At 37.6% G+C, this 25,355-nt stretch overlaps 1 protein-coding gene and 1 long non-coding RNA gene across 8 annotated transcripts in view; one reads left to right on the plus strand and one right to left on the minus strand.

Moving 5' to 3' along the window:
- The window catches only part of LOC142097775 (ubiquitin carboxyl-terminal hydrolase 22-A), a 59,863-nt gene extending 44,098 nt beyond the window's left edge, over positions 1–15,765 (plus strand). For all 7 annotated transcript variants that reach the window (XM_075179907.1, XM_075179909.1, XM_075179910.1 and 4 more), the window contains 7 exons: positions 1,838–1,943; positions 2,984–3,142; positions 6,330–6,456; positions 7,091–7,182; positions 8,719–8,781; positions 9,168–9,317; positions 15,180–15,765. In XM_075179907.1, the coding sequence (XP_075036008.1) occupies positions 1,838–1,943; positions 2,984–3,142; positions 6,330–6,456; positions 7,091–7,182; positions 8,719–8,781; positions 9,168–9,317; positions 15,180–15,222 (740 nt within the window). In that variant the 3' untranslated portion in view covers positions 15,223–15,765. The remainder of the gene's footprint in view (positions 1–1,837; positions 1,944–2,983; positions 3,143–6,329; positions 6,457–7,090; positions 7,183–8,718; positions 8,782–9,167; positions 9,318–15,179) is intronic.
- Positions 15,766–18,532: 2,767 nt separating this feature from the next.
- LOC142096958 (uncharacterized) lies at positions 18,533–23,258 on the minus strand. Its single transcript, XR_012678062.1, has 3 exons — positions 23,185–23,258; positions 21,301–21,406; positions 18,533–18,837 (listed from the first exon to the last, which is right to left on the minus strand). It is a non-coding gene; the product is annotated as an uncharacterized LOC142096958 (long non-coding RNA).
- Positions 23,259–25,355: the final 2,097 nt, after the last annotated feature.

Here is a 25,355-nt window from a genome sequence, read left to right on the forward strand (position 1 = left end):
TTGAGCAGGTTGTTGCTCGGGCAAGAGGATATCTCATATTGGATCTTGTTCTTAAAGCAGAAGAGTTTGTTAAAGATATAAATGTATTAAAGAGGTATTTGGGATTAGAAACCTGAGAGAAGCTGAGGGATTGAAAAAGTATATTTGGTAGTGTCCAGATCGTCTTGATAAGGAAACCTATTTCAGAAGTAAAGAGAAGTAAAATAATTTTTGCCAATGTTGGTCTGCTTCGCTTTTTTTTTTCTTTTGAAGGTAGCGTATTGAGGAGATAGATAAGGTATACTCTTATGTGCAAATAGGTGTCTGCTTTCAACAATGTGTCAGGACAGAAAGAATAGTGGTTAGATTTAGTTAAGTATACTTTGACACTTCATTTTGGTACACCATTGATCTCTTAAAACACAATACATATTAATTGACAATAGTGGGACTAAGTTTGATTAAGAATATTTTTTTTATTTCTTAAATGTTGTAGGTGTTTTGGGGGGTATTTTTTTTTGGGATGGGGACGATTAGGGCTTTCCTTAATTTCACACAAAATTTAGTGCTTCTACACAAATGCATTCCAAAAATTCTTTACTGTATATTTTGTTCCTGGACACTAAATTGATGTGGTTTTTATTCAATATATGAGCCCATTATATTCTCTAGAAGCAACGATGTGTGTATTTTAGCTTTCAGAGACATAACTGCAAGCATGTATAAAATAAATAAATTTTTTCTGCCAGTACTGCATTTCAGTGCTTTATTTATCCCCCTGGTATAAGCAAATGGACAAACAGACCTCTTCTCACGTGTATGGAGACACCGAATAAATGTGGGTTACTGCTGGCAGGGTGCATGGCAGAGCTCAGAAGTGATGCAGTACACTTTAGCTCTCGGTTGCTGTGGTGGGCAATTATCCAACAGCTGACTTATGACGCTGTACTGTAATTCCAGATGTTCTGCACTGCCAGAACATTTGGAACATCCCCAAAATAACACAATCTACAAATCTAGACCACACATATGCAAGGTATTAATCTATGGGCATAGTGTACAATTTGTCTGTTCCTTTTTGGAGGGGTTTTTTTCGGGGGAGGGGGGGGATAGCTTGTTTATATTTAATGTAGTTGGAAAAAAATATAACCAAAAGTTCACAAGTGTGTGAAAATGTACAGCTGAATTCACCATAACGTGTGTGGCTGCAGAAGTGCAACCCAACACACTTTCCACTATTGACATGTACAAAGTTGTCACATGTCTGTGCTTTATCCACTGGCTGGCACATGGAGTCCATTTTTGGGAAGTTATTCTGTGGCAGATTTTGTGGACCTAGAAAGTAGTGTCAGTACATTACATTACAAAATTACCCCCATGTTTAAAACTAGACCCCTTAAGTTATTATTCTGTTGGTATTATAAAAATATTTAACTTTACAGTAACATTTAAGAATTAATTTGGAACATTGATGCAAAAATATTAAAATGTTTTTTACTTTTCTTTTTTTTTTTTTTTTTTTTTTTTTTTACTTTATCACACACACTGCACTAAATTGGAAGAAAGCAACAGTGTATTGAGCTTCTACTTTGCTTTAATATTTAGTTGGGCACATTACCGGGCCCAAAAATAATTAGCCATATTTGGCTCTCTGGGCCAATTTTCATGTAGTCTTTTAACATGGAGGAGCAGTGACTGTTTGTAGATCTGTATATAATATAGTTTTCATACATTTTTCAATACTTCATTTATTTTCTGATGCTGTAAAACTTAAATATCTTAATATAAGTAAGACCTCCAAATTTATTAGAGGTAATATTTCCATACATATGCTTACCCTATGCTCTTATTTTATCAGGTGATGACAATGGAAAAAAGGCCAACAATCCGAACCACTGTAACTGCATTATAGACCAAATTTTCACAGGAGGCCTCCAGTCTGATGTAACCTGTCAAGTGTGCCAGTAAGTCATTTACTGCTCAGCCATCCGATAATCTAGCTTGTTTGTTACAGCTACTTGCAATTTTAGTGAGTAATGTTGAATTTACCAAAATGTCACAATTTTATTTTTTTTTATTTTTTTAAAGGTTGATTTGAGAGATCTATATACATTTTTTTTTAAAATTATATTTTTTCGCTATATAAATAGATGGAGATGCATAGATATACAGTTTTGTTCAAATATTAAGTGAAGATAAACCACATGGATGTACACATCAGATTGCCGCATGCTCTAGTGTTCCAGAAGCAATTGTTCCTTAAAATCTGTTGCTTTTCATGCATGAAATCAACAATTGTTTTTTTATTTTTTATTCTACCAGGACCTTTAGATTGTCTTTATTTCTATAAATGGATATTTTTATATATAAATTTCCATTCATTTAAAATACATGATTTAAGGACAATTTGTCAGCATATTTAAGCTAAAGATTTTCAAGTAAGAGAAAACTGACTGGGGAGAACCTGCTCATATATTTAGTTATGAGTAATGTATATTTTGTCCTTACATTAGAATATCACACTTTCTTTAAAGTCACTATTGATGAGAGTAGAGAATTGAGTTATAAGCAAATCTTTGGTGTTGCAGGATTATGAAATAGGTATTTTATTTACTTTCACAATATTTCTAATAGGAGCTTTCCCAAATTATATAGATAGTGTAAGGTGTCTAACTCACTCAATATTTATTTTAAGTGTGTATGTATATGTGTTAGACATTAAATTGCTTAAAATAGGACTTCATCAGAAAAGTCTCCCCCAGTATCACATAAGCGTTCAACTCTGTGGTCAATATAGTTGCAATACAGACATTTTGAGCGCCCATTTCCCTCCCATTTCAAACGGAGAGCCTCAGCACAAATGAGTACTAAGGACACAACATGACCTGCATATGTTACCTGTGTTTAGAGCGTCCCTTAGTCTACTTGTATATGCACAATAGTTGGAGAACCATTGTAGATATATCATATCACTTAATTGTCTCGTGTATCATTTTGCTTTTAGTGGTGTGTCCACAACAATAGACCCATTTTGGGACATCAGCTTGGATCTACCAGGCTCTTCGAGCCCTTTTTGGCCACTAAGTCCAGGAAGTGATAGTGGTGTGGTGAATGGGGAAAGTCACGTCTCCGGAACGACAACCCTTACAGACTGTCTGAGAAGGTAAACCTATAATGGCCAAGAACACCTGAAAATTATATATCTGTTTAAAGATTAAGCAATATACCTAATAAAATGTGGTCTTACTTGTGTGGACTACATTATATCTGTTTCCAATAGGTCACTTAAAAACAGTATAAACTTGTGTGGACTAAGAAATAGAAAAGGTATTCCTGTGAAACAAGGACATTGCCAATATTGGTAAATTTGGTCTGGTTGCAAATAGGAAGAATTGATCCAGTTATTAAGTGGTTAACAAACAAGTGTCCCCAAATTTCATTTAATTCTAAATTGGATATACCAGTAAAATGTACAAGCCGTTTGCTATTGGATCCATTTTTTTATGATCTTTTGCTCTCTGGTGTGGGTCATCTGTCCTCTAATTCTGCCTCTGGTTCCTTTCTGTGAAGATTTATTCAGGATTGCAATGTGGTGATATGAATGCAGTCGCACTTTATGTACCATCATAGGGCCAGAAATCAATAGGTATTCTTAACTCTGTTACTGGGATAGCATGAAGTCTTATCAAATGTAAACTGAGAATTTGCGGTGCAACATAGTTCGATACGCAACAATGTATCTGGCAATCATGTATGATTGGCAAGAAGTAGTGACTAGCCGCGCAACTCAAATCTTCAGCCAAAATGAAATAAGGGCTTCACCAAACACCCTCCACAACATATACATACAATGGTAGATATGGTATTATGATGCTGATCGCTTACATACAGGAATAATGTGGCACAGAAGAATGTCAGAATATGTATAAAAGTTTCGATGAAGCAGTCTCTTATCAAGAATAGTCTTCTATATCGAATTGTCCCACAAAGTACCGTTCCTTTGAGTCTTCAAGGCCAGTTCAAATAATTTTCAATAATAAGCTTGATATTCTTAGAAAATAGCTTGAAATGATGTTGGAGTGGCACGAACTGATATCCTCAAATACAAAAGGAGACAATCATAGTGCAGTATTCCCAATATCTTATATATATACCAGATGTGAATACTCCTTCCACCATTAGATCCCCATTGGTGAAATCTCTAAATTCAAAACCACTAACCACCCAAGGGAAAAAGAAGACAGCGAAGTAATTTCAAATGTGAAGGATAATGAGGCATTCTCTTAGGACAACCATTAAGAGACCCTCCTAGAAATGCACTTACACGAATACAAATTCAAAGAGAGGTGTAAATATACAGCACCAGAATCTTTTTATAGCGTTCCTCGAAGTCCCTCTGCCTCAATAATACTGATGCACTCCACATATATTCGTAAGGATTAAATAGAGGGAGGCTGTAACATAACCAAATGTGGAAAAAGTGAAGCATTGTGAATACTTTCCAGATGCACTGTAACAATGAGAAAAAGTAGCGCAAATTTGGATACCTGGGAAGAAAACAAAATCTTGTTAGGTGATATTTTGTAATCCGTTATATTTTTAGATTACATTGTGTTTTGCTTTTACAGTGACTAGTGACCAAGGTGAGTAATGATCTACTCTTGGCTACAACGAAGGGTCTTCACTCTTAGCGCTTGCTTTTTGACTCTTCTGCCACTTTTGACACAGTTGATAATCCTTTCCTCCTTGACATCCTTCACTTCATTGATCATTGTGGCACTGACCTTTCCTGGCTTACCTCTTACCTCTGATCGTTCCTTCAGTGTCTCTTTCCCTGGTACCTGTCCCCCTCTTCTCCCGCTATGTTCTTGGCCCATTACTTTTCTCTCTTTACACCTCCTCTCTTGGTTAACTTGTACTACTTGGATGATTGGATGCTATGTCAAGTTAAATATATCCAAAACTGAGCATATAGTCTTTCCACCACCTAATGTCGTATCCCCTCTCCATCAAGGTTGATAGTGCCTGGGTCTGTTCCCATGCATGCTTCTTAAGGGTCATCATTGACTTTGTCCTCAATTCCACACAACATATCCAGTCCCTCGTCTAATTCTGCTGCCCCACCTTCTAAACAGTGCCAAGATTCATCCTTTCTTCTCCGTAGATGTCGCCATGATCCACGCTCTTGATAATTGAAATTTTCTCATCTCTGGACTGCCTGTCAAGCATTTCTCTCCTCTGCAAACTGTCCTGAATGTGGCATCACGACTAATCTTTCTCTTCCGTCTCCCATGTGCCTATTTGCAAAGACCCCCATGGGCACCCCATTCACTCACACATACAATTTATGTTGATTACCCTCGCCAATAAAGCCCTCTTTAACGCCTTTTCTTCTTACATTTCCGACCTTGTTAAAAATACTACCCAACTTGCCCACTATGTTCTGTCTATGAACTTTGTCATACCTCCTCCTCTTTCCACCGCCTCACACTCTCACCATCAGGACTTTGCCCACGCTGCAACCCCCTATTGAACTACTTGCCACACCTGAACAGATCCGCCCCCAACCTCCAATCCTTAAAGTTGAGTGGTGAAGGAGTGCTTCATTTTTTTTTTCACTTGCCTACTTACCCCCAAACCCATCCTCAGACAATTCCCTCACACTTCAACTGCCCCTCCCACTCCCTTCCCTCCATCCCGATTTTCTCCATGTGCTACCTCTCCTTATCCTAAACTCCCACCTCTTGCACCACCTACCTCTTGCTCCCTCCTAAATCCGCCACTTTTGTCTCCATTTACTTTCCTACCTCTCTTGAATTTTAACTTGAGAGTTTGGCCCTGTGTCTGCCTCCTGTCTCCTAGACCTCTTTTGTAAGGGTTTATTTGTTCTGATTGTGTTCTAATGTAGTTGCTTTCTCTATTGTCTCTTGTATTGATTTTTACTGATTCTTTTGTTTCTATTTCCCCTATTTACATATTTATATATTTTTATTTTATTGATTGTGCAATGTTGCATATTATTTGGCACCTTATAAACTTTGATGTTTTATAGTAAAGTGAACAAATGTTGATATTAGCATGTATTAAGGAAAGGTATTATGTTGCATTATGTTTTGTTTAATTTGTGATACTCTGTAGGAATAGTGGAAAAATGGAAAGCTGTTCGCATGATATTCCGTCCCCGTATTATTATTATTCTGTCCTTGTATTTATTGTTTTTTGTCCCATTGGTGTGATATTTTCTTGTATTCAATATTCTGCATGAAAGTTCTAAACCTCTGCAAGGTAGCTTTGTATTGCATAATTATCCATCCGTTTCAACTGCAAAGTGATTATCCCTTCTCTTTCAGGTTTACACGGCCAGAGCATCTAGGAAGTAGTGCCAAAATCAAATGCAGTGGTTGCCATAGTTACCAAGAATCTACTAAACAGCTCACTATGAAGAAACTGCCTATTGTGGCTTGTTTTCATCTCAAAGTAAGAAAACCAGGATGCCTTTCAACATTTGGAATTAGAAATAAGTTATGGCATTGCAATAGATTTTCTTTTTGATTTACTACATCTAGGTCAGAAAACCTCATAGAAAGCTGCTTTAATTTTTCTTACCTGCATCTCACGTTTTTTTTTTTTGTTTTTTTTACTCAGACCTTTGAGATCTTGTTTACATCTATCCTCTTTGTGCTCTTTTCACCACTGCACACTAAAATTTTAGCACTGGATTTAAAATGTTAGAACTTTGCATGATCTATTTCTCATGCATTAGTACACTTACTAGTACTAATGCATGCTATTACGATGTATTGGTTTGGTTAAAGCGCAGCACATGAAAAGTGTATGCAAAACACACTAAAATACATCACTAAAGTGCAAAAAATGTATGAAAACCAATGTGCTCATTTACTTAGTTCACAATCTAAAAGTAACTGTCGGGCTCTTTTTTTATATGGCTGTATATTGCTGTTGATTATACCAACATTTTATTGTGAATTCTTTAGATTGTGGTGCTTTCATATATTAAGTTATGTTATTAAGTTATATTTCCATTATTAATCCTTTGGTTTATAGACATCCGCCAACTGAGTGTAATGCATTTCTTTCTCTTTTGACACAGCGGTTTGAACATTCGGCTAAGCTGAGACGGAAGATTACAACGTATGTTTCATTCCCCTTGGAGTTAGACATGACACCATTCATGGCCTCCAGGTGAACATCTGTTGAATAGTTATAATTATTAAGAGATCACTACACATTTCTCAATGTTGTGCCATCTGCAGATTCATTAGGATGTTACAGAAACTTATCTGGGTTGAATAAATGATTCGTACTGTATGAGGGGTGGGAAGGGTGGTTCTGTACACAGCACCATTACATTTTTTTTATCAATAGTATCTGCCTCTAGGTTTATCGTTCAAATGGGAAATGCATATTCATTTTATAAACCATTCGTTTTTAAGCATGAGAAGTATAGTTTGTGTTCCAAATTGGTCCACAGCATTCCCTAATTTATTCACTAGTGCCTCGGACAAACACTCACTGTTTTAATAACACTTTTTATGTAAGTAGCTGAAGTACCTGGCGTTGCCCGGGTTTAAATCTTAAAGTTCTCAATGAGTTGGGTGTAACTGTCAACATATTAAAAATGGTTATCAGCTTAGCAGCTCTTCCAGCACACCCATGAGGTGGCTGCCCTGCCCAGTGTCGTTTTTTTGTTTTTATATTAAATGTCATCCAAATCCATAATTTAGTATGTAACCTCTTATGAGCAGAGCCCTCTTTCCTCCTGTCTCCATACCATTTCTCCTCCGACTTCACTATACTAGCTATGCTTGGAGCTATTGAAGTCTTCGTTTTACTCGTTTACTGTTCTGTTTTACCCTGTATGGTCAACTGTTTGTATTATGTACGGAACAATATATTAAAAATCCAGTGGAAGGGTCAGAACAGGCTCCCCAGGTCAAAGTGCTGAAAAGCGTACACCAACAGGAGGTCCGACCGGGACCCTAACCCCCCAAAACCTGTCCAGGTTCCAACTAGACTACCTAGCGAGGGTTTCATCCCAATCTGTGCAGTGGTGTCCGCATGCAGGTTCAGAACCGGCTCCCTGGGTCAAAGTTCGATATTTGTCGCTCGTTTGTCGCGAATAGCTTACTTTTTTGATACTGAGGCATGTGAGATTTGCCAGCTGTACCTTGAGAGCTGTGGAGTATGTATGTGTGTGTGTATATGTATGTACATATGAATGTGTGTATGTGTGTGTGTGTATATATATATATATATATATATATATATATATATATATATATATATATATATATATATATATATATATATATATATATATATATATATATAATTATATTTCTGATGTCTTCTAGCACAATAGTTGTTGTACCCTCATAAGTATTTAAACCTAAAGCAGTATAATATAGCTGTTATTTGTCACCAATTTTAAATGTGTTATTGGCTTATTATATAAATGCTGTATGGCGAATATCTTCCACAGCTCTCAAGGTAAAGCTGCCAAATATTAGTTATTTAGTATTGAAAAACTAACAAAAGCAACAAATCTTATTTTCTAAATAGCATTTTTGGTCTATTTACCAGATAATTTGCCAATATATAAAAACTGCTACACATTACAAATCGAATGCTGGGTGAGTCTGCTAGTTCTATAAATGCAGTATGTTTGGTAGCTATGCTTGGCCTCTACTTTATAATATTTCTACTTTTGTGTTACAGCAAAGAGAGCAGAATGAATGGTCAGTATCAACAGCCACAAGACAGTTTAAACAATGACAATAAGTAAGTATAACTGATAAATCAACGGCATTCTGCTTTAGTTCACATTTGAGGTATATCTGGATTAATAGTACTTTAGACAGGGCAAACAATCTGATGTGTGAATTCTTGTTTCTTTCTCTTGTTTAAGTCATAATTACTGACTACTTGGTGTGTTTGTACAAATGATAGAAGACCCTACTGCTGATACTCCCTTCATATGGTATCATGATAACATAAATGTATTTCTGCACAAATCTGTCCAAGTAACACAAATAACCTTTACCACAGCATTTTCAGATTGTGATAAGACATAGATTTGTTTATTCTGTCAATTTTAAAATCCTGCCACTTTTTGAACAGAGATGATATAATTTGCTTATTCATACATAGATTTGCTGTCTCTGCAGGTATTCCTTGTTTGCAGTAGTTAATCACCAGGGAACCTTGGAGAGCGGGCATTACACAAGCTTCATCAGACAACACAAAGACCAGTGGTTCAAGTGTGATGATGCAATTATCACCAAGGCTAGCATTAAAGATGTACTAGATAGTGAAGGGTGAGTTGGACAATGCGTGTTGGTATATTTATGGCTGAGATGAAGCAGAATTCTTCTGTTGTGTAATACTTTTGCATACCATACATTTTAGTTCATAAGAAACACTACCCGCACCCCAAAAATAAAAGGTGCGATATGGCATGCATCTTACAGAGCAAGTAAAGCCATTATTTGTCGTTAAAATATTTTCCTGAATTTGTCCAGTTTGGAGGCAGCATTTCTAACAGAGTTGGAGTGACAGCTTGGCAGTAATAGACTGTATGAGTTGATTGATTCATACACAGGTGCCGGGACAGTGATGTCACAACAGTTCAAATACATGTCTTCTTAGCTATTTGACCTGCATCAGATTTTATTAGAACACTGCCCTAAAGATGTAGGAGAAGTGTCAGCCATAGCACTGGGATCATGAGTTCGATTCCCGATCTGTGTGGAGTTTCTATGTTCTCCCTGTGTTTGCGTGGGTTTCTCTGACACTCCAAAAACATACTGGTAGGTTAATTGGCTGCTATCTAAAATTGACCCTAGTCTCTGGACTGATGTGAGTGAGTTCTCTGTACAGTGCTGCAGAAATAGTGGCGCTATATAAATAGCTGATGATGATCTGTAATGGAGTTAAGAAAGTTTAATTGGATCATTTTATGGTCCACAAATTTGAGTATTCACTTAAGTTTTAAAGCAAATATTCAAGAGAGGTCGCCTTTTATAAGAGGGTTTAAAAAACAAAGGGCAAAAAAAATAACAGTAAATGGTAAACGTATCAAACCTTCTAAAGAGGAAAAGTGGAGGTGTTGCGCATTACAACCAATCAAATGCTAGCTAACATTCTCTAGAAAGATAATTTTTCTAGTACAGATTGGATGTTATAGGCCAGTGATGGCTAACCTGTGACACTCCAGATGTTGTGAAACTACAAGCCCCAGCATGCTTTGCCAGTAGATAACTAGCTGATAGCTGGCAGAGCATGCTGGGACTTGTAGTTTCGCAAACACCTGGAGTGTCACAGGTTAGCCATCACTGTTATAGGCAGTATCTTCACGTTTTCTTTTTAGAAGGTTTAATACTTTTACCCCTCTGTGTGTAGGTGCATTTTTGTAAAGAAACCTCTTATTGGTAGGGATCAGTTACCTGCTCCATAATGAAAAATGACAAGTCCGGGTTCATCCAGAGGAAGACTACTAGACTTAGGGTAATCCCGGATTGAAAAGGATAGAGAGATATCCAATTGCGATTTTAACAGTTACAGAACTCTAGGCAATGAGAGGAGAGTTCCTGGATCTTACTGCTTCAGTATTTGGCCATACCATAATAGATAATGCTCAAGCCAGTCTTATCAACAGGGGCCTCTTCTCCCAGATAATTGTGGAAGTGATGTACTGAAGAGGTTTTAAAATGTAGGAAGGAACTTTCATGGGGCGAGTTGGAAATAAATAGAGGAGCCTGGGGTTAAACATTAATTTTGATCAAATTAATAGGCTGATCACTTGCTTATCCCAAAACTTGAGGCCTGCTTTGATTTTGGTTAACAAAGCATAGTTAGCTTGAAAAAGCTGATGTTAATGGTTGATTGTGGAGACTGACAAACATTTTAAGATTGCAATAACCTGAAGGCAAAAATGGCTGCTAGATTAGCTTTTACGTGTGCTGGGCTAGAAGTCAAGTATCTCTGTTTTTTTTTTCTTTATTAGCAAAGTATTATGAAAAGGTGCCATAAGACTCTATTTCATGCTGTTTGGGTGTGACATTTGTTAAATGGAAGTGTTTTGGTTTTTGCCCAATTTTCTGCACTTCCCAATGTTTGAAGAATATTTTCTCCGCTAGTTTGAGATTGATACATAGATGAAATTCCAGCATTACACAATATTACAAAATCTAAGGCCAGAGGCAATTTTTTTTTTTTGCTTCTATTATGTCGATAGAAGGACATGTACACAAACTCCATCCAATCTACCATTGAGAACCCTGTGCAAAGTAATTTACCCTGTGTTCTGTTCTGATAAATGCAGTATGTCTCTGAAAAGATCCAATGATAGCTGATAAGCAATTTTTTTTTACTCCCACTGCAGAAGTTCTTTCTAACTAAGGAGCATATGTATTTTATACTACAATACGTTACTGTCTATAAACCAGTGATGGGCAACAGGCAGCCCTCCGAGCCTTCTCCTGGGATTCCCTGCTCCTTTCTGGTTTGTAATAGCTTATATCAGCAGGCGTTTTTAAACAAGTGTTACATTATTACAGATAGGTGTCTATCTTTGAGTAAATGTAATGTTTTTACTTATTACTGAGATTAGGGGTAATGTGCAACCCCTTTGAAGATTAGAGATCCGCCCATGTGGCCCCTGAAATGTTTCAGGCTGCCTGTCTCGGCTATAAATTCTTTTATTAAAACAGAAAGTTTACTAAAAATAAAAATGGAGAATTAACTTTTCATTGCTCAGTCAAGTGAAAGAATGGAAACGTGGTTTCCTCTTCCTGCTCCATAGCAGCATGCACCAGTTGGTTAATGCCTCTTACTCCAGGGTGAGAACAGTAAAAGACACACCTGGAAGTCATATAGGATTGTTCCTCCCACTTCGTGACTTCTTTTCCTTTCCTTTTAACATTTGAGTCTGGTATTTAGGTATTCTATATTTCCATGCTTAGCCTGAGTGGTATACGATCAGGAGAAGCACAAGGAGTTTACAGCTCCCCTTCTGAAGACTCTAGTGGCTGTACCCTTAGGAGTATGAGCCGGGGACAGATGGTGTAATGGGCCTCTGTTAATGACTGCCAAAGAGTGCCGTCTGCGCCAAGGCACCTCTCAGATACAGGCACAGTGTCTGAAGGGCATAATGGCCTCTGGCAGTGTTTCCTAACCAGCATAATATGGAAGAAAAGCTGTCTCAACCTAAGATAGTGGATAGAGTGTAGAGTTAGAGGTAAATGTATTAAACCTTCTTAAAAGAAAAAATGGAGATGTTTCCCATAGCAACCAATCACATTATAACTGTCATTTATCTAGTGCATTCTAGAAAATGATAGGTAGAATCTGATTGGTTGTGATGGGCAACACCGCCACTTCTCCTCTTTAGATGGTTTGATACATTTACTCTTTTGTGTAGTTTATGTTCAGATATGTTTTTTTCTGTGATTTATCTGAATCTACTGACAAACCAGCCAAGAAGTATGTGACAGGGGGCTCCCTGAGGAATACGCTGGAAAGCGATGTGCCAAATGCACTGAGTGAACAGCAACCTCCCCCTCACATGGCAGATGTCATGATCCAGCATTCACCTGAGCCTTTGTGATGTGTGTGGGATAAAGGATTTATCAAAAACAGCCACATTGTTTAAACTTGACTAAATGTCTCCGTCTATTCCACCCACAAACTCCTCCTTACCAATTAAGTCATCTGACACTTACTCAGGAAGCCTTTAGTTCTCCCTTTAAACTAATATATCACAATATACTTGCTTCAGAGTTATAAACCAAATGATCTGTTTCATCTATGTAACATTCTAAAACCAAGAGAAGTCTTACACAGGAATTCTTAAGAACAGAGACATGAACTTATTAAGTATAATTCAATATGGAAAAACAATTAATAAAATGACATACATAGATAAAATATAACCTTTGGCAACATTTTCTGTGGAGAACACTACTGTCCAATGTCTCTTTAGGCATCAAAAATCTCTCCTATGTCAGGATGTGACTCACCTTTGAAGCTGCTCGGCTTCACCTGAAAGTGGTGCTGTTATATTTTAACATAGAGGTGGGGAGACAGTGGCGCACGCAGGGGGGGTTTCTGGGTCTCCAGAAACACCTCCCCCCCCTTCTCCGCTAACCAAGTGCCCACCACAGTGGCACTTTCCTATAAAGCAGCCGCGGAGCTGTCAAAGAAGCGTCCACGGCGGTGCTTCTTTGACAGCGCCGCGGCTGCTGTATAGGACAGCGCTGCCGAAACGGAGCTGCCGCCCATGCGCAGCAGCTCTCTCGTGTTTTTTGGGTCGGGGGAAACACCCCCCCTCCCTGACAATCCTGCGTGCGCCCCTGGGCAGTGTCACCAAGTAAACATACACAAGACCCTCCGACTTCACATTTTACACCTTAGTCAGGGAGCAGGGGTAAATTACCCCAAATGGGGTAAAAATGAAATTCCTGGGGGTATTGCTGCCGATTCACATGCTGTCGGTTGGATTGTAGACCCCTTTAAATGTGAAATTGCTGTTGTATCAGAAGAGCCTCAAGGGTTGGCAGAGACACTTCTTGAGCTTCGATGCAATAATGAAGCATGTATTACATTTGAAAACAAAGCAGATCTGTCATATTTGTGGATGTCAACAGCTGAAAAGGCATTAAAAATTGAGGAACACATGAGGAGGCAGTCAAAAAGTTGCTGCCTTTTGCAACAACCTACCTTTGCGAACAAGGATTTTCCACTCTAACGAACATAAAAACAAAGCGGAGAAATTGATTGGACGCTGAAGACTGTATCCAAATTGCTCTGACATCAACATGCCCCAATATTGATGCTCTCGTATCAAAAATGAAGCAACATCATTTTTCCAAAACCTGAAGTTTTCAAGTTGAAACTTTCAAAGAAATTTTGAATAGATTCGATAAAATTTTGAATTCCAATAATTAATACTATAGGATTTCCTTCCTTTCAAATCAAGAGGGGTAACGTCGGCGTATCTAAATATATTGGGGTAAAACGTAAAAATAAGTTCCCTGCCTTATATCAATGGATTAATTTGATATACCATATTTACACTGCAGTTAAGATTAGGCCTTATTCCCCACAATTATGGTGTGGGTTAATCCCTATAACTATAATTCTTCTAGGTTCCCTACAGTCTCTAGCAAATCAAAAGTTCCTTATTTCCATAATCATATATAAAAATGATACTGAATCATTTTCATTAAAAAACAGATTGTAATACGTGTTGCCTGCTTATTTGCAAACCCGTTTGTCAGGTAGTCTGATTCCCTTTCTGTTCCTATTTCTTAATATCAGTGGAGAATGCTTAGTGTCCCCGTCAGATGTAGTTGCAGAAATCTGATAAGTAGTTGTGGTTGCCCTATCCCTCCATTAGCTATTCAGTTCTGTCCTTTCCTTATCTACAGTTTGTGCGTTACAGAATGCAGGCACCTCCGTCCGGTGTCGATAGTTCTTCGGCATACAATTGTAAAGTACAGATGCTCAATGATACCAATAGTTCAACGTATTTTGTCTCCATTTGGAGACTTCTTCCAAGGGATAGTTGATGGATTTGCATTTCGGCTTTATATAATCCTGTTCGTTTCTTCCATAATCAATCCTTTATTTAAAAAGACAGTTCCTTCCATAAATAACATTATGTAAATCATTATCATAAGACATATCTATATTTCTAATTGATCATAAGTAATAACAGTCTTAATAAAATTAATAAAAAAAAGTTTTAAATATTAAAAAAACCTCACTAATCATTAAAGATTTATAAGGAAATATTTCTTTGATCCCATTTGTTCAAAAGAGTCACTTTTTTAGAATTGGCCCATTTAATATATAAAACTTGAACGTTGGTATTCTACAGTTCATACTCTAGCAGAGGTGTCCAAACTCAGTCCTCAAGGGCTACAAACAGTTCATGTGTTTTGGATTTCTGTCTGTAGAAACAGGTGTGATAATTACTGACCCAGCCAAATAGATTAACTCGCCTTTGCATGATTAAAGAAATCCTGAAAACATGAACTGTTGGTAATCCTTGAGGACTAAGTTTGGAAACTTCTGCTTACAGAATGAAGCAGCATTTTCTTGTTTATAAAATATGGAAAAAATATGATCACTTTATGTATGTTCTTACATTTTAAATTTTTTCCCTTTTGTTTCAGGTATTTGCTTTTTTATCACAAGCAGTTTCTGGAATATGAGTAACTTTATCAGTGGTTTGTCTGAAATGTGAATAAAAAATACATTTTTAAGCAAGACTTCTCCAGTGACCCACACACAGACCTACCTGAAATTTTCAGACAAAACCGACATTAGACAGGAGTAATGCCGGTGTCGCATTTGCCCATTTGGCCTCTTGAACGGGTGGAAGAACTTTTAAAGTCGCAGCACACAAAATGGAAGCTCTGAACAGGAAAGGGGCAGAGGGATTATTAAAGTCTGGTACTAAACATCTCTCATCGTGCTGCAGGGATTATGTATGGGAAGACTGGGAGGGGAGGGGGGAGAACATCTCCAGATACCATCACAAAATATCCTCTCCATTTGGTGCTTGAGTTGCATCTGACCAAACATGGCAGTTATGATCAAGGAAAGCCAAGCCCATCTGTTGTTACATATTGGACTGAAAGTTTAAGAAGAAAGATAACCATGTTGGTATCTTCAAATCAAGGTTGAAAAGGAATAAGAGTATTTTGCAAGTATCTCTATTTGTGATTTTAGTTCTGAAATAAATACAGTATGAAACTACTAAGCTATCTGTCTTTCTCAGCCAGCATTAAGAAATCGTGGATTGTGGACGGATTCTACAGTCACCGGGGACATTTTTCCTGTGTATGTTTATAATTTGGACTGCTCCTGAAAACTCAGGATTTGTTTTTGTTTGTTTTTTTTTTGTTTTTGTTTTTTTCCACGGATGTTTTATTTGTGTTTTTGCCATTGAATTGCAATTTATTTTGTCTTTTTTCATGAACGTTTATTTCATTAATGCAGTCATGAGTAAAAAGGAAAAAAAAGGCAAAAATTGAATTGACATGTTTTAGTTTACATCTGGTCTGCTACCTTCTTTCCTGAATGTAAGAAGATTGGCATCTTTCAGCATGCGTGGTATTGTGATGTTTGAAGCCCTGTGGGTGTGTAGATTCTTTAATGTGACTGGCGTGTGTAATTGTCAAGCCTAAACCATGTCCTTTCTAGACTTCCTTTTTCTGAAAGAATAATGGATTCACTACTTTTTAGAAATATGTACTAGTTTGCCTTATTTTTGTTGCTTAAGTAACAAACACACTGGTTTATGTTTTTAATGAAATTAGTGTAAATTATATTGATATTTGAAGTCACTGATGTGTTCTCTGACAATATAAAAGGATGAGGCTGTAAGCTTTTTTTTTTTTTTACAGTTTATAGAAATCTGAGGGGACTTCTAACAGATATCCTAATTAACATTGACCTGATATCAGAACTCATTGTTTTACAGATATTATTTCTATGAGCTTATATTAATGTACTAAAAAATATACTAGTTTGACACTAATAATCTGTTAGGGCTAGAAGTGAGTAGACTCCATTAGATGTGGCTCTGTTTAATTTCCATGGAAAACAATATAGACTGATTTTCTGTGTCTGAAATCCCAGTGCAGGCAGGAGAATGACATAGCTGGGACCACGTCGCTTATATTCTCAAGTGGTTTCCAATGGAAAACATACTAAAATGAATAGTGGGAGAAAAATATTAGATATATATTCAAATATTCTTGTAAGCTATACTATTTTACATTATTGTTACAATATAATGACTGACTAAGATTCATGAAGAAAAGGTAAATTAGCGTTCTAAAATCAGACACTTAAATACATGAAATGGCACAGTATAACAGCATCTGGAGCCCCTACACTCAGCATGCAGATTGCTTTCATTTACAACTGCTGAATCGGACATCACCTGTACCAGAGAGACCCCAGCAGCACCAAGAGTGATCCACAGTGGTTGAGATATGAGACTGTGAAAGCCATGTGTGTAGTACAAAAAATGTTAATATTTTTCCCAAATCCCACGCTAATAGTACTTTTTTGTGTTATTGTTGTTTATCTGCCTTTAAACATCCACCAAAATACTGTTAGAAAGAAGAAGGGATTTGGAAAAAGGTGGAATAGCACGCACATGCACACACCCGAAGTCCTTTCATGTGGAAGTACTGGCACATTTATTGTTGGAAGTGTTTCAGGAAATTACCAGAATTAAAACCATTTGAGGCAAGTGTTTGCAAAAGATAGGGTGGGGGCACCACAGCTGTCTGCTGTTTTGAGATATCCGCATAACTTTTGGTGCAAACACATTTAAAATCAGTGGAACTCCTAGGCAACCTCTGTCAAGTCCATAACTGAAACAATCACAAAAGAAACTTGACTGACACACACGTTTTTCATGCCTTTAATGTACAAAGAAAATCTTTTCGCTGCATTCCATGACCAAAAAAAAAAAATACCATTGCCAACTGGATGTCCAGTGTGTGTATATGGGCTACCCAACGCAGATCAAGGCCTACACCTACTCTCAGGAGATGCTTCAGTAAACAAAGTCTGAGGTGGTGCATAGTGCAAAACCAATCTTTAATTTGAAGGTTTGACCAGTTTAGGACTTATTTCATTAAATTAGGCTTCTGTGTTTTTGCTTATTAAATACTGCTCGGTTTAGCATTGTTTATGGCTTAACGTAATAGTGTTGGGGGAGTTACATAAGAACAGTATTTATTACATATGGCAATTTTGAGACTTTGAAGTTCTGTTTTCATTGGACAAAGTCTATCTGCTGTTTGAAGTGCAGGATGTGTCAAATGTAAAGCATAGGTTAAGACCTGATCTTCTCACCTCTGTATATGCAAAAATAAATTCCTTTTGTGAAGTTAAAATGGCCATGCACCCTCCAGAAAATGCACCCCCTCCACCACTTTACCCTTATTTCAATATTCTTGTCCTTGTACCTACTTTCCAATTAAATACATCAGTCTGCCCAACTTCTTCTTTCAGCCAGTGCAAAGATTTATTCCATGTAGCATCTTTGTCTGTAAACCTAGGTAGGACTCCATTAGCATGTAACACAGCAACATATAAAACTAAAGGATGGCCCCTGATCTGCCACGTGGGGCATTTCTAGTGCTGCCCTATAGTTCTGTGTACAGCATCCCACCAGAGAGGTTTTGTGTATGGATGGCAAGTGACCAGAAGCTGTATAGTTAGTAAGGCTGAAGGGAAGATTATTTTACTTTAGTTTTTATGGCAACGCTGGCTATAACCAAGCAAAGGAGCAGTGAAATTATTTCCACACTCTTTGATAAATAATGACGTCTCCCATGCAGAATTATGGGTGTCTAATTGCTTGTGATAGAGTGAAACACTAGAGCAAAACAAAAACTCTTGATGTGAGAAATGTATTATGTTGATAGAGCTGGATAAATCGTCCTTACAGTCTTTAACTATAAAATATATCAAACTTTAACAAATACATTTTGGACTTCTAAATTATTTTTAAAAAATATATGAAAGAACAATGAAAAATTACTTGTAATACAAGCATTGTGCAGACTCTATGTAACATGGATCCTTGTTCTTGCTGATGTAGGCACATATTGGCTACCTTACCTGTGCTAGACCAGACGTGCGCATCTTCACATGCAAGTTGGCAGTTTGGAAAGCACAGCAGGGATCCTGGAAGGTAGTTTACCTTCCAGGGAGGTCTTTCAATATTCCGGGAGAGTAGGTAACTATGATGTTTATAGACACACATCTATTCCGTGTGCAGGACAATCTCTCCGGCCAGATAACCTGAAATGACATTGGGGAAAAGAATGAGTACACCTGTGCTGATCTTCTTTTTGTACTGATCTTCAAATTGATATGGCTGTTGGCTAGATCTAACACTAGGGAAAATACCTTATAATAAAAATAGAACAACTGCCCCATTTATGAGAGTGTGGCCGGCACAGCGGGCATGTGAAAGTCTCCCAATATTTCTGGAGTCTGCTAAATATTCCAGAAGATTAGATAACTATGGCTCAAACTGAGGAACAGCCACCACCTTAGCGGATATTGCACTACGCCAAGGCTGTTTTTCAGCTACTTAAATAAAGCCTTGTGTCTCCAAACCACACCCAAATTTGCACTACCTTTTTCCATCGATACTATCAACAAACATGTAGATCTTAAAACATCTACACTATATGGACAGAAGCATTTGGCCACACCTGTTAATTATTGAATTGAGGCGCTTCAATCAGACCTGTTGCCAGAGGTGTATAAAATCAAGCACCTAGCCATGTCTCCATTTGCAAACATTTGTGACACAAAATTGGTTCTGAAGAGTTCAGTGACTTCAAGCATGGTACTGTGATAGGTTGCCACCTTTGCAGTAAGACAGTTTGTGAAATTTCATCCATGTTGGATATTCCATGGTCAACTGTAAGTGATATTATTAGAAAGTGGAAGCGTTTAGGATCAACAGCAACTCAGCCATGAAATGAAGATCACGTAAAATCACAGAACGGGGTCAACGACTGCTATGGCGCATGATGCCTAAAAGTCGTCACCGCTTTGCTGATCCCATAGCTGAAAATTTCTGAACTTCTATTGGCATTAATGTAAGCACAAAAACTGTGCGGCGGGAGCTTAATGGAATTGGTTTCCATGGCCGAGCAGCTGCATCCAAGCCTCACATCACCAAGACCAATGCCAAGCTTCGGATGCAGTAGTGTAAAGCACACCAACACTAGACTAGAGGAGTGATGAATCATGCTTCTCTGGCAGTCAGTTGTGCGAGTGGTTTGGCAGATGCCAGGAGAACGTTACCGGCCAACTGTGAAGTTTGGTGGAGGAGGGATAATTGTATGGGGCGGTTTTTCAGGGTTTGGACTAGGCCCCTTATCTCCATTGAAGGACTATCTTAATGCTTAAGCATACTAAGTAATTTTGGACAATGCTATGCTTGAAACTTTGTGGCAACAGTCTGGGGAAGGACCTTTTCTATTCCAACATAACTGTCCCAGTGCACAAACCAAGGACTACAAAGACATGGTTTGATGAGTTTGGTGTGGAACTGGCTGGCCCGCATCGTACACCTTTGGGATGAACTGGAACAGATTGCAAGCCAGGCCTTCTTGTCCAACATCAGTGCCTGACCTGATAAATACTCTACAGCATGAATGGGCACAAATTCCCAGAGAAACACTCCAACATCTTGTGGAAAGCCTTCCAAGAAGAGTGGAAGCTGTTATCGCTGCAAAAGGGGGACCAACTCCATATTAAATTATATGTATTTGAATACAATATCATTACAGTCTCTGTTGGTGCAATGGTCAAGCTTCCGAATACTTTTGTCCATATAGTGTATATACACAGAAACCTTTTACAAAATATTTGTGATATCAAGGACCACATTGCTATGGTCCTTGATATCATGCTGCAGTTATCAAAATATATATTCTTTGAAGAAAAAATAAAAAACTTGAGTTTAATCAATAAATTCAATATCCTTTAAAATGGCAACAAATATGAAAATAACACCCACTGAAAGAAATATATATGACATTTATTGGCACGTGAATAAGGTTGACCTTGGTTCCCTAAAGTTCTGATGATGATGTGACTGCTGAGCATGATAAAGCAGATTGACAACAAGCAAGCCATATTAAAGTCAGTATTAATACATTCATGAACAGAGTCTGCAATGAGTGTGCATTAATGTTAAGGCAGTTTATTGATGGTAGTGTGTGATTTGGGTTACTTTGGTTTGACCACAACATCCTGTTGTAACCTCTATATTTTCTATTATTTATATTATATAGCTGAGTGAGGTAGAGAGTGCATTTTTTAGCTTTAACTTTCTAATTGACATTTTTAAAGTCAAAGTATACATATTACCAGAAACTATTATTTTCACATTTTTGTCTTGTGAACAACATCTAAATAGTTCTACTACAGTTTTCTTGGGTTTATATAAATCATTTTTTTTCTAATGTGCATAGTATTTCCAATTTTTTAACAGTTTATTTTAATTTTTACACCTAATCTACTCTATCTGCATAGTGGTTGTGAGAAGAAGTGAGATGAATCCAGGGTGATTATTTGTTTACATTGTGTATTTGAGGTACTTTTTATGATCAATTTTTAAAAATCCAGTTTTGCATAATTGTGTTTGGGGAGCAATGTTGGAAATGGGTTAAGATTAGACTGCTAGAACTTCCTTTTGGCAATGGGTAATACTTCTAGTGCCTGGTGGGAGAGGATAATTACCGCTTTCTGCAGCAATGGAGAGAGATGGTAGTAATTCAGAGAAGAGGGACTGATGGGCTCACACTGTCAGATAGGCCAAGTAAGTGCTGGAAAAGCATTAACAAATCTAAATACAGGAAACAAAATTGGAGCACGCAGCGAGATTTATTTTCTGACAATTCTGAAGCTAGTAACATTAGTAACAAAATCACAAACATCATTAATAGTAGTAAACAGATAATCTTAGGGTTCACACTGGTGGATGTCATTTGGCAAGCAGCAAGGAAAATAAATTAAATTTTAATTTTAACATCACTTAGTCCCCTACCATATGTTCAGTGCTAGTTCTACTATTGCTTCTTCACTGGCCTCTAATGCGGTTAACTGTGTAACATGCTATTCCATTGTCCCTCTTCACTGATAGCAGCTGAGAAGAGCCACTGTAAAGGGACTGGTAACTGTTGTGCTGCTCCTGCAATAAATATGCCCAGTATGGATAAAGTGTTGCTCATCATGACCGTTATGCCTATGTTCATGATCACTCAATATTGCTACAAATGTATTGTAACTGTTCTGTGCCTGCGACATGAAGCAAACTTACATCCTAGCAGGAATAGCATTCTGTGGGCCATTTCTCATGCCACCTCCTTTTAGTAGTTCATACTACAATTATAAGTTCCCATGTCCCTGTGTGTGGTGGGGGCATAGATTCAGGACATGGCATCAGATGCCAATGCATTAAACCTTAGAAATACCTGCATCTAGCTAAGCTGACTAGCTTAAGTATAATAAAACACTATGGGCAATAAAATGCTGGGTACTGTGAAAAAATTAAATACAACCATACTCTATGCAGAGTAGAATTACAATTATACTGACACTAAGGGGCATATTTAATAAATCACGATAGTGCTTTTAACGGGTAATTAGGGTCCCACAGTGTCCTCCACAAATTTATTAAGGGGGCATGGATATCTGCTGCTTTGCACTCCTCTTCGTTTTTGGGAGCAGTCACCATTCAACAGAATGGTGACTGCTCCTGGCCGCAATCTAACAAGTCCCGAAAAAACATTTTTTTCGGGAACTTGTCATGTTAATGTACGCCAGCTGCAGCTGGCGTACATCATCCGAATTGAGGAAATCTAATGCTGTCAGCTCTGCTCCGGAGAGCAGAGCTGTACAGCGCATGTGTGGAGAGATCACATGATCCCTCCCTGTCACTCAGCGCTCTCTCTCTCTACAACTAACGTTGCAGAGACAGAGAAGGGATCTGTGTGCGCATGTCCAGTTCTTGGAACTGGACATGCGCACTTGAAGAGTGAAGAGAAGACCCGAAGACAGCGCTTCCGAAGAGGGGGGTAAGTATGTTTTTTTTTTATCACTGAAACAGCAGTTTTTTGGAACTGCTGTTTCTCTGCACGGCTGTACATAAATGTGAGAAGTAGTTCAATCCTTATCATTGCGAAAACTACTTTTCACTTTATGTGAATAATGATAAATGTGCCCCTTTATGTGTAGTAAACCAAATATATGTTTTGTGTTAATGATGACATAACAGGTCATAATCTGGGACATGAAACTGTACACTTTGTAGCTTTTATATATTGTTGGCATTGCCTTTGTTTCTTAAAAAAAAATAAAACGGCAGCATTTGTCTGTTTTGATAATATATTAAAAGTCTACCAATTGGCTTTGCACATTCTAGCAAAGAACTGGGAAAACCTACCATCCCCAGAATTTATGCAATTAAAAAAAATATAAAAAAAATTAGCAGACATTGGCAAATCACCTATTTTCTCCACGGAAAGAGCCATGTATTTAACCTGGGATGGGCCCCATACTCAGACTCCTGACTTTCCTCCCCACCACAACAGATTTTCTAAAATAAGTTATGTGTTTGCTCACCTCGATTTCTTTTCATCTTTATTTTTACACCATACCACATATGACTTTTTGTTGTAAGACGGTCTTTAACAAATGTTCCGGGCCGACTGTTGGATTGTTTGCTTGTTTGTTTTGTCTAATCACTCAAAATGAATAACCGCAAAAGAAAATAAAGAAAATAAATCCTTGACAAAAAGCACAGCACATGCAGATACTGAAAATAACTCAAGAAAAGCATGTGACGTTGTATAACAGAAAAAACATTGCTCTAATATTATAAAAGTAAAGACAAAGTCCATGATGATGATAATGTAAATTATAACCTTATTTTTATTATTTTACAAACTTTCCATCTATTTTTGCTAATCAATCTATTGCGATTGGTACCGAAAAATAAAATATATTTGTATGCTACAGATACTACAACATCAGTAAAACACATGCTATATTCTGCTAGAGCTGCGTTCACTGCAGCCTAAACACTTGAAAAAATAATCACTGTACCCTATAAATGTGATGCCAGTGACATATATGGAACCTGTGCAGGCATTCACTTCCATCCATGCAGTGCTATTATTCAAGCTGACATACCATGAATTATGTTTGAGAGAGCTGACTTAAAGCTGCAATCTATGAGATTACAAAACGGATGGTCCAGGACTTGGCCCATTAATAGTTACTTATACTGTATTTGTAAATGTCTGACTGCTTAGCATTTATTTTCTGATATTTTGCTTTACTTTTCCCTCGAAACTTTTAATAAAATTAGTAGCGTATAGAGTTGAATCCTAACAAAATACTGTACCAATTTACGTTTAGCTGGGAGGAAATGTCATTCTTGTCTTTGGTTTTTCAACTATAAAAAATATTTTGTTCTGTGACAAAATAAAGCATGAAATTTTAGTGGCAGCTGGGATTTACTGACCCTCATTCTCTGGGGTTCTGTTAAAAAGCCAGAGGAAAAAAAAAAAAGTTACTCTACAAAGACATACAGGACAGACTGGTTTGAAGAGTTACATTCTTAGAAATCATTATAGGACCACTGAGCTTAAATTAACACAAACAATTTTTTTCCATTTTAAAAATATTTGCTCTATGCCCTAATTTCTGGGTGAGCTTCCTGAAATGCTCCCACTACTAAATGCATAGGGAATTGAATTGCTGGGACATGGTGTTTATCTCTGATTAATAGACTTGAGTTGAATGAGGGACACCAAACATAGAAAACAAGGGCTTGCACACAGGTATGGTCCTCAAATAACACCCCATTCCAGGGGAAATCCTCAGTGGCTTTAAAAAGGGGTGATTATTATTATTAGTGGCCAAGACAGATCAACTCAAAAAGATTGTGATATCCTTCCATTTAGTCAAAGTGCAATGCAAAACAGGAAAGCAACTCATCAATTTTCACCTTACGGCGCTAGCAGCTAATTTAAAAGAAAAGAAAAATGGTCTCAACAAACAAACATGTTAAGGCAGTATGGTGGCTAAGTGGTTAGCAGTTCTGCCTTACAGCACTGGGTTCATGAGTTCAATTCCTGAACATGACATTATCTGTGAGGAGTTTCCTCTGAGTGCTCTGGTTTCCTCCCACACTTTAAAAAAAACATACTGGCAGGTTATTTGGATGCTAACAAAATTCATGGTAGTCTGTTTGTGTGTTAGGGAATTTAGTCTGTAAGCCCCAATGGGGCAGGGACTGATGTGAGTGAGTTCTCTGTACAGCGCTGCGGAATCAGTGGCGCTATATAAATGGTGATGATGATGATGTGGCCCCACCCCCAGGAGCTTTATAACCCTGAGTGATTGTTTCCAGCAGTGAAGGCTTCTAGTAGTTCTGTAATGTTGGTAACATTTTTCTGCCATGGTTTGGGGGCAGCATTCCCTAATCGCTACTTGATTATTTATGTATTATTGTTTATATAGCGCCAATCATATTATACAATGCTGTACAGAGACTATGTTATTCTTTACGTCATTCCCTGTCCCATTGGAGCTTACAATTAAGTAACAGTTGATAAGTGAACATTTATGCTCAGTTATAGTATGCCAGCAGAGATTTCTAATAATTTTCAAGCAATAATGCCTAGTAATAATCCAGCTTGATCAATGCCCAGTAATATGTCAGTTGTAATGCATGTTAGTATGCCAACATCACTGCCAACTCCAGTTTCAATTTGAATAGACACCAA

The sequence above is a fragment of the Mixophyes fleayi genome, chromosome 7, assembly GCF_038048845.1.
Source record: "Mixophyes fleayi isolate aMixFle1 chromosome 7, aMixFle1.hap1, whole genome shotgun sequence".
Lineage (NCBI taxonomy): Eukaryota > Metazoa > Chordata > Amphibia > Anura > Limnodynastidae > Mixophyes > Mixophyes fleayi.